The sequence below is a fragment of the Malania oleifera genome, chromosome 13 (genome assembly GCF_029873635.1).
Source record: "Malania oleifera isolate guangnan ecotype guangnan chromosome 13, ASM2987363v1, whole genome shotgun sequence".
Lineage (NCBI taxonomy): Eukaryota > Viridiplantae > Streptophyta > Magnoliopsida > Santalales > Ximeniaceae > Malania > Malania oleifera.
This window is the reverse complement of record NC_080429.1, coordinates 877,235-887,625: the sequence shown is the minus strand read 5'-3', so window position 1 is coordinate 887,625 and position 10,391 is coordinate 877,235. Positions and strand designations below refer to the sequence as shown.

At 36.6% G+C, this 10,391-nt stretch overlaps 2 protein-coding genes across 2 annotated transcripts; one reads left to right on the top strand and one right to left on the bottom strand.

The window, feature by feature from the left end:
- The first annotated feature begins 1,107 nt into the window (after positions 1-1,107).
- On the top strand, positions 1,108-5,808 carry LOC131146672 (basic leucine zipper 9-like). The gene is made up of 6 exons (XM_058096412.1): positions 1,108-1,224; positions 1,353-1,419; positions 4,270-4,345; positions 4,421-4,496; positions 4,822-4,947; positions 5,539-5,808. Exons 1-6 carry the CDS (start codon positions 1,108-1,110, stop codon positions 5,806-5,808), a joined length of 732 nt encoding a protein of 243 aa, XP_057952395.1.
- A 360-nt stretch (positions 5,809-6,168) lies between these two features.
- On the bottom strand, positions 6,169-9,549 carry LOC131146034 (caffeic acid 3-O-methyltransferase). The gene is made up of 4 exons (XM_058095297.1): positions 8,797-9,549; positions 7,101-7,411; positions 6,901-6,965; positions 6,169-6,709 (listed from the first exon to the last, which is right to left on the bottom strand). Exons 1-4 carry the CDS (start codon positions 9,234-9,236, stop codon positions 6,407-6,409), a joined length of 1,119 nt encoding a protein of 372 aa, XP_057951280.1. The 5' UTR covers positions 9,237-9,549; the 3' UTR covers positions 6,169-6,406.
- Positions 9,550-10,391: the final 842 nt, after the last annotated feature.

Here is a 10,391-nt window from a genome sequence, read left to right as displayed (position 1 = left end):
ATAAATTTTTAAATTGATAAAACTTAAAATATATTAAAATGTATAAACTTTAAAAACATAACCAAATATCACAAATTCTAATGAAAAGTATTCATATCCTAATCCTTGGTTAAATTTAACTTTTTTTTTTTATCAATATAATAATTCAAGTTTTTTTAAATTGTAATTGAAAAATAATTCACAGGGTTAGAGTGGTTTTTTTTTTTTTTTCAAACCCATCCAGATGCAATTAATTAACAATTGTTTTCAAATTCGCAAGACTTATCGCAACAAACAGAAACTATTTTATTAATTGTTAATTTAATCTTCATCAGCTCATTGCGTACGTTTGCTTGCTTCATTTATGTAAAGAGAAAAGTAATTAAAAGTGTAATAAGGAACATCAATATTAGAAATACTTTTGCTACTTTATCTGTAAATAATTTTGATCCTGCCATTAGTTTCAAGAGGGATAATTAAGAACATTAAAAGTGAATAAAAAAATATAAAAAATATATATATATTTTTTATTCCTATTTTGATTGGTTGTTGGTGTTATTTTTGGAAGACCTTTAATGTCTTTTTTATAAAATAATCTCTCAATGCTTGTTATATAATCATAGTATTCGATCCGTCAAAACTGAGGATATATCAATAAATAATTAGAGGTGTCGCTTCCTTTAGTTAAAAAAAAAAATACTATTTTTATAAGCACCAACTTTTGTAAACTTTCTTTCAAGTTTAAATTTTTAAAACAAGTTTATCTAACAAAATTATAAAGAAGGAAATTATCAACGTAAATATTTAATAATTAATGCATTGGAAATCTCCGAGAGATTTGAATTGGTAAATTTAGATATAAAAATGGGGGAAGAAATCAAATATTTTCATTCTTAAACACTAAAAATCCGCAGCATAAAAATATATTACACACAAAAAATGGAATATGCCGACTCATTCACACAAAATTACACTCAGCCAAATTTTTTTCCCATTTTTTACTTTCATTTTATTTTATTTTATTATTATTATTATTATTTTGTACAGCCGCTGCCCGCCTATTTATGTCTCCTTCATCCTCTGTCTCCACCTGCGTGTGTTACGGAGAGCTTTGAAACAGAGAAAGGCATGGAGGAGGATCATCATCAGGTGTTGCAGGGAGTTACGGGAGAACTGAAGAACTGCCCGTCGGAGTTGGGTCTGCAGGCGCTTCTCATGGCTCCCCTCGATGATAACTACTTGTCGGTTAGTCTCTCTCTCTCTCTCTCCACCTTCTGTACATTGTTTGAAACTTTCTTTCCGCACTTGCTCTGTTTCATGCTCGATTTGGTAGTGTTTGTTGTTTTCTGTTTTCGTATTTTACTTTTGTTTAGAAGATTGAACTTGGAGCAAACACAAAGGCTTTGCCTTTTTGGCGGGGAGGGGATGAGGGCCTTTGCTGTTTGGTTATATGCTTTTCTATTTCTACTTCTACCCATTGGTTATGCATGCAGCTACAGCACGTCAGCACTTAAGCATGCGTGGGTGAGTGTGTGTGTGTGTTGAAGTGATTTCCAAAACTTGTTACACTTTGCTGATTACTTGTAGAAGAGGAAGAGGAGATGGGTAGTAGCCAATTTAAACATTTAATTTGTGATTGCTGATAACAGATTATCGGTTAGTACCAATTTCCACGTTATTGGAATGAACATGTGTTATTGATAAGACTGGTAGAGAACTACATATGGATTTTTTTTTTTTGAAGAAAACAGGGCCCAGCTATTAACACTTTTTGAGTTTTCGAAAGTACACCAGTGGTCCTCAATGCATAGAATTTTCAAGAAAAACTTGTCCAGCTACGCTTATTAATAAAAAGTGAACTGATTTTCCACCTTGAAGGATTTATCTGAGTATGTGCCCATTTAGAAGCTTTTTGGCTTTGTTCAGTTTGTTTACTTCTTTACCTTCAGTATTCATCACTGGATTCCTAGATACTTCAATTTGAAAGATCTTTGCTACCATAACCACTCAGAAATTCTTACCATATGTTTGGAGTGCCAGTGTATTTGGAGTTGTATTGCATTTGGATAATATGTAATGTAAAAATTGCATTGAAATTTGTCCATTTCAGTCCAAATCCACCTAAACCCAAATCCAAGATCTGAAATTCATGCTCCAGCATTAATATTTTCACTATATATCTAGAATGAACTGTCCTAGAAGAGCAAGTTGGGATAATCCATCCCATTAGTAGTATGGCATTTGATGTTAATTTCTTATCTTATTTCTATGATCTTCTTCCTTTTCTTTCCAATTCAAATGTGAAGTTACAATGGTTCAAGGTATTACTTAATGAGAATCAACACCAAGCTGCAGAAGTGCTGAAATCTGAAGAAGGATGATCAACTGTCTTTTTGTTATTTGTTGATTATTCTTTTCATTATTATTTGTTCATTATTCCTTTTGTTGTTCTTCTGTTATTTTTGGTTTGTAAATCAGTTAGTTTGTTAGGAATTTTGTGTATAAAATAGCTGTTTATACTGTTCACAAACATCAATTGGAATATACAGCATTCGCCAGACTTCCATGTCTTATGCTCTCTAAGCTCTCTCGTCCCTTTCCTCTGTTTTCTTACAATGGTTCAAGGAAGCACCCCTGATAATCTTCAAAGATCACCACAAACTTCCTACAAGAACCCATATGGTTCTAAGACACAGTTAGATTCCCTTCCATGTGCCACTGGCGTCATTGTTCTCATATATGATTTTTTCATGAAAATCTGCATTTTTTAACAAGTAGATTTTTGTTTTTTTTTTTTTCCCAAAGCGAGCATGAAGAGAAATGTTGCCGGAGAAAGAAAAACATCATTGCAAAATGACTACTTTTCTTTTAGAGAAATTCATTAATTATGTTGTTTATGGTAAACAAGGAAAGGGACTCGTCGGGGAGTGCCTTGACCTCGTCGATGAGAAGATCCCGAGACCAAAGAAATTTCAGAATGTCTGAGATACCGAGAGCTGTTTTGAAGGCTCGTCGAGGAGTGGTCAGAATCATCGACGAGTGGTCTTCTTGGTCTCGTCGACGAACCCATGTTCTCGTCGACAAGCACTTATGGGTTGCAAGCAGATTTTTGAAATTTGAATTTGGACGTTATGGTAGTTGGGTATTTGGAGGGAAACCTCCGAAAAACTTTTATATAATATATTTCTAAGTGTATTTGCTGTAGAAGTTCATTGTAAGAACAAGAGTATTGTGATTTTTACATTGTATGAAGTATTTGTGTCATTTGCTTTATTCTTGTATTGTTGATTATTCTCATTCATATTGAGCGCTTGTGTATTGTTGCAAGATTATATCTTCCACTGTGTGTGTGTGTGTGCTTGTGTATTGTTGCAAGATTATATCTTCCACTGTGTGTGTGTTCTATACTTGGTCTTTATTACAACAAGTTATTTTGTAGGAATGAAGGAAGAACTTGTCCTAAAGATTTAACAATTAACTAGAACTGTAATAAAATGGATGGTTAACACTGTCCAGACCCCTGAATTTGGTGACTTCTATGTGATCCTTCTGCCTTTGCTAGGCTGGCTGGGGCTGATAAGCTTGTAATTCAGCAGGTGTTTTGCTTGTAATCATCTTTTCCAATAAATATTATTCTTGTATATGCTGGAATCTGAAAGCGAACAAGTTAGAAGATTCTTCCAAAGAAATTGAATTTTTAGTTCCCCAGTGATTAAAACACGAGCCTTAACTCATCGAGGAATTTCAAGCTTGCTAGATGCACTTGCATTGAAGACATTGATTTACTGTGAGAAAGAACTACAGGCTACAACCACAGTAAAATACAAAATAAAATATATATCTGGTCTACTTTTTACTTCAACTTTCTGTCTAATTGGCATGGGATTTGATTAGGTCCACATCAGAGACCAATGGTTTGACTTCTGTTTGTGAAAGCAGGACATGTTAGATTTTTCAGGTTGGCATGAACAGACAGAACCCCTAGACTCACAAAATCTTACTCATGAGCAGTCCACTATCTCCCCGTTTGTTGATTCCCAGTCGTCAATATGCGGTACGAGCTAGATTATGTGCATTTATATTTGCAAGTAAATGTATTTTAGTCCATATGTACCATACTTGATTGCATCTTGGCATGTATTCATTTACGACAGATGAGTTTAATATCTCATATTTTTTCTCTAGCATACCCTGTGCGCCCGTGTGTGCATCCATGTCTTAGATCATTCTATGCTTTTTCCCCCTCTTGTCTATATGGTGTAACTGATGCTTCCTCACATGAGCAATCAGGTAATCAAGGCGTGGAGACAGAAGCTGGTCCATCTGAGCGGAGCAGGGATCCCTTTGATTATAAGCGCCTTAAAAGGTATGGTTATATGCCTAAGAAATTGACATAAGTTGGATCATGATCAACTAACAAACACTGCTGATGTGGTTTTAGGATGGCTTCAAACCGGGAGTCCGCCAGGCGATCAAGACAAAGAAAACAACAACAGCAGGAAGAGCTCGAGGCAGAGGTATACAATTTTTGTATTGTATCATTGTCTATCATTTAAAGTTAAATGAAATTGAAAATTTTTGTGCTTTCCGAGGAAAAAGCTAAAGAAGAAAAGATTCTTGAAGTTGGAAATTTTTTTGCATTTCTTTCACTTTTAATGTTCCTCCCCCACTCCTAGCATTCTCACGGCATCATTATGAATTTATAATTTTAATAAGCTAGTTTTTTTTTCTTTTCCGGATGTCTTCAAATTTTTTCCCCCTTTTCTCTGATTTAGATTTTGTACATGGTCTTGGACTTCTCAAAGTATCTCAACACTTGATACCTGACTCTCTCATTCTCAGGTTGAACAACTGAAAAGAGAACATGCATCTTTGTCTAAACATTTTTCAAATCTTAAAGAAAGGTCCCGAGATGCTTGGATGGAGAACCGATTACTTAAAGCAGATGTGGAAGCTTTGAAAGCCATGGTAACTTCGGTTTTTACTTTTATTTTGGAAGTAGTGCTGCTAAATTAGGGAGTGGGTTTGATACATCTTTGATGATGAACAATTTTAATCTTGAAATGCAATCGTATAGAGTGCTAGTGAATAAAAAAACAAAGAACAGAACAGTGGCATTTGTTCAGAACCAATGCTACTGTTTTCGTCATTTTTTTAGAAGAAACATTAGGACATTTGGTTCGTGGAACCTCTCATCATAGTGAATTTTGTTCCTAACAGTAGTTTGTTAATTTTTCTTTCTGGTTCTAGCTTCCGAGTTTTATATAACACAAAACAAATAGAAATATTCTCATGAGACAATATCTGGTTAATATTCTGGTCATATGTCTCGTGGGCATCTCATTCCTGGGAGCATCTAAGATGTCCCAATTCAGAAGTCCCAAAGTGACATCTTAGTAAGAATTACACTTTTACATTTGTCGAAGACAAACAAGATACCATTATTATAAAATGGATGTTGTTAAGTGTTATTATGGCTGTTATTGAAGAAGCTTTCACTCAGTTGTGGTTGACCTTAAGTAATCAGGTATGACTGAAATGTTGCTTGTGTGATTTTAGAGGCTATTGGACGAGGAGAGGAGGGCTGCACGACACTGCCAAACCTGCCATGTAGGCGGAGGTCATGCCTCTTCTGTTCGAATGTATGTTTCTGGTCAGAATTCAACTCCTGGAATGCAAAATTTCAATGCCGGCATCAATAATGGAGTAATGGGCGATGCTGTAAGATGTGCCACTGATACGCATCCACCTCCCAATGAATTGGTAGGAAGCTCTTGCAATGCCCAACATGTTTATGATGAAATCTCAAGTGTTTGGAAAGAAGTTTAATTAACTAGAATAAGAGCTAAGAGCCTCTGGTGTTGCTTTGGTTCCACCTGGTGCTGACAATTAAGCAAGTTGGTTTCCTTTCTTTAATATAGAGGGGGCCATGTTGATATGCTAGAGTTACTCAATTTTTTTATTGTAGTTGGTATTACATTGATTTTTTATGGCATTTGTTATTATTATAATATTCCATTGTCATTAGGCTTCATGCTGATCCACGAAGCTGCCACTATCATTTGTCTTCCATAAGCTCAATACGAAGCTTGATTTGAGTAGAATTAATCTGACTGTTTATGCTTTTACGCTCCTGCAATGTATATAATATAGAACACAATCCTGAGACTTGCTCTTCACTGAAGAAAATTTGCCAACAAAAAAATTTTATTTCAGAGGCAAGGTAACAACTCTTATTACACCTTTCGTGCATTATAAAACAAAAAAAAAAAGGTCTAGCTAGCTAGAGTATAAGGCGATTGGGAAAAGACACACAACACCCCAGTCCCCAAAGTTACAATCCAGCAGTATAAGGTGATATTGCAGGTATGCATTAGTACCCAATCAAGCCAAGAATAGAATAGGGCTGATCATTTCTGATTTCACATCACATGTGTTTACAGAACTCCATGACCCAAGTGTTGAAAGCGCTGCAAGCCACTCGCACACCAGCAAAGCCAGCCCCTTTGGCCAGAGCCTCAAACTCTTTCAGGGTCCTCTCTTTGCCTCCTGGGTTATGGGCCAGCATTATGACATCAATATGGACCACCCCCTTGGTGGCAAGGCTGGTGTCTGGGACTTCTGGTAGAATGCACTCTGCAACAATCACTTTCCCATTCTCTGGAAGTGCTTTGTGGCAATTCGTCAGGAACTTCAAGCAGTGTTCGTCGCTCCAATCGTGGCATATCCACTGCATGTCACACATAATATAAGAACCATCACTCTTGAATTTTGATCACCACCCAGCATGAGTGCATGGTTGGTAATCCAAATCATCCACTTTCTTCAATTCCCTTTGGTTAGGGTTCGAAGCTAAATATCAACTTGTTCGTTCTTTGCCAGCCAAACACACAATTATTGTTTATGTAGATGAGAGCTTACCTTCATGAAAATAGCATCCCCTTTCGGCACGCTAGCAAACATGTCTCCTCCAACGTGCTCTACCCCTGCACCCAAATTCCAATTCCACTGGTTCATACCAAAATTTAAACAGTAAAACGGGACAAAATTAAAATTGTGCGTGGATATTCAAACCAGACGTAATAATGATGGGAATGGGAATATGTGTAAAAATAAAATACCGGGATAAGGGGGAGCATCCTCGATGACATGGGGCAAATCAAAGTTGATGCCCTTGATGGAGGGGTACTTGGAAACGATCATGCTGAGGATGGCGCCGGTGCCACCGCCGACGTCGATGACGGAGGAGAGGCCCTCAAAGCCGGTGTAGGTCTGGAGGATTTTCTTCATGGTGATGGTGGAGTGATCGGACATCCCCTTGTTGAAGATCTTGTTAAAACGGGGGTCCGTGCCGTGGTACTCGAACGCCGTCATGCCATAAGCCTTGTTGAAGGGAATCCCTCCTTCGAGCACTGCATCCTTCAAATGGTACCTTATAAAATTTCACAAATCAATTCAAATTATCAATTATCGTTGACATGCCCAACTCCTTAATGCAATTTGCACATATGTATGCATTATAAATTTTCATCACTTTTTCATTTGAGGCTCAGGAAATTTGGGCTAATGTGTACTAAAAAGTTAACATATCTTTCCATTTCATATTCATCATTTTTGTTTTCAATACTCCTACACTTTCACATAACATTCAAGTCCAAAAGGGCCATTAGGTAGTGGACCAAACTTTAACATTCCCCGCAGTGATAGCACGTGGGAGATAAACAACAAATAACAAATAATGTCACAGAATAAAGATGGACGATTAGAACCCTAAACCTCCTGATAACCTGACTCTGATACCATGTTAGATTACCACTTCATTTAAAAGTTTAAGTTATTAGTTTGTGAACCAATGTATATCAAGCTTTAATACTTATTTTTACGAATAAAAAATATTTATTTTTTTTTTATAAAAAAAAAACTTATTTAAAATTTTAGAAATATTACAAATTTTTTTTAAGTTAAAAATTATCATAAAATTTCTTAAAAAGACACATATCTTTTCTAAAAAATTTATAAAAACTTATTTTTTTTTGACAAAATATAGAAAAATAAAATTGTGAGTTTCTAACAAATCTTGAATCTTATTAAGAAAAAGTTCCTAAAATTTTGAATTGTCATTTTCTCAAACCTGCAATATCTTTTACCCTATTTTTATTTCAAAATTGTAAATTTGCTAAGGTTTCAATTAGTTCATGTCATTATGGAAGGATGCCTTTATCTATATATATAGAGAGAGAGAGAGAGAGAGAGAGAGAGAGAGAGAGAGAGAGAGAGAGTGGGTGGGTAGTGGTTGGGAACTGCGAAGTGTGAAGCCTTCAGCTAGCGGGTGGTCCTATATAAACGAGTAAATGATGTCCCATAGTAGGGTCCCACTTCCACCCGTGACCCGCCACCACTCAATTCGACCATAATATTATATTAATAATGACAATGATTGATTGAGGCCATAAGTTGAATCATTACACGCCAACGCCCCACGCCCCCTCTCGCTTTGCTTATTTTATTTTATTTCATTTACAGCTCTCCTCCCACTCCTCCGGCCTCCGGGGGCCGGGCATCTAAATTCTACTCCTAATCTATTCTAAATTTCCCAACATTATGTTCATTGTTATCAACAAGATTTTCTTGCTTGAATTAAAAACACTCTTAGTTAATTTTGACACACAAATCATTAGCGTAAATTGAAAATTTTCTGATGCAAATTATTAATTAATCTCCTAAACACTTCGACAATAAATAGTTCACTTGAATGCAAATGAGCGGCGTGAGCAGCTCAAATCCAAAAGTTGCTATTTGTGTAAAATTAGAACATACCAGCTCTCCATGAGGACTTTGTCCTGATTCATGAGGGAAAGGGGAGCGAGCGAAACCCCGTCCTCGTTCTTCGTCAAGAACTTGCACACCGGAGCCAGCTCGTAAGCCCTCTCCAGTTTGCCGTCCGGCAGGGTGCGGGGGGAGCAGGTCAGCACCGAGTAGGTGGTCAGCAGGCGGAGCAGCCGGTCCAGCATCACGGCGGCGTCGGGGTTCGCCGTGGGCAGCTGGGCGACGATCTCGGCGGCGGAGAGCTGGGCGCCCGGCCCTGCCCTGGCCACGATCTCCAGCAAGTCCATCTCAATGGCGGATTTGAGGATCATGGGGAGCACGGAGGCGCTTATCAGCTGCATCCCGAACAGGAAGGCTTCCTCGTCCGACCCGCTCCCCGGCCCGAACTGGTCCTCCTCCCTCCTCGTCTCGTTCGCCGTCGTGGAACCCATTTCCGATAATCAGATTGACGAAGTAGTCGAAGAAGAAGAAGAAGAGGATCAAATAAATTAATTGACGAGAGTAGTAGTTGTTGCTATATATATTGCTCGGTAGCTACTGGCAGGAAAGGGTCGTCTCATCTACATATATGTATGAAGTTATACATTCAGTGCATTATGCGGTTTTGGGCTCACCTACCCTTACGGTTGTCGCGTAGGACCTCAAGGATTAGGACCCAGTACCCTTTCCCCTCCAAATTGCTTACTCCCACACAGGCATGAGCATGACATCCTCTCCCTCTCCCTCTCCCTCTCCCTCTCATTAGTCATTATAATTTTGTGGTTAGAAAGTAAGTTTCAAGAGTCAATGATTCTCCTGCGACTTTTCCTACCAGACATTTGCATACAGAAATTTCACCCGGGGCCCGCCTCCCCACCTTTCTTTTTAATTTTTTAAATCATTTATTTAATTTGACAAAACATCTTCCAAGAATGCCATTCACGAGGGAACATACCAGCATGAACCCATAGCCCAGGCTCGCTAAGTTTCATGCTCATCTATCAATATTGGGAAAGATAATAGTACGGTTAATTTTTTTAAAAAAAATAAAAAACAAAAAATAATGATATTTTTGAAAAATATTATTTATTTTTTAATTTTAATTTATTTTATTATTTTTATTTTTATTAGGCCTGTTTGATTTTATTTTTTATTTAATTTTATTTGAATTTGCAGTCATGTGTTGGATGATTGTTAGTATTGTTTTTAGAAGACTTTTAATATTTTTTATTTGTAATCGTTTAATGTTTGTCTTGTAATTACAGTATTTTTTCCGTTAAAAATGAGAATAAATCAGTAAATAAATGAAAATGCCACCTTCCTTTTATATATATATATATATATATATATATATATATAAGTTTCATATAATGTTATAATTGATAACTCTAATTAAGATTGTAGGCATGTGTATATCAATACATAGCCATGCTATTATAATTAATTAATTAATATGATTTTCATTTAATATCACTGTCAATCAAACTAATATAATTTTTATCAAGTTATTACCAAAGATTAAACTAAAAATTTAAAAAACGGGAGAGGTTGGGCAGCATCATCAGCCATACGTTTATATAATGATGGATACATGTTGCAGGCATCAA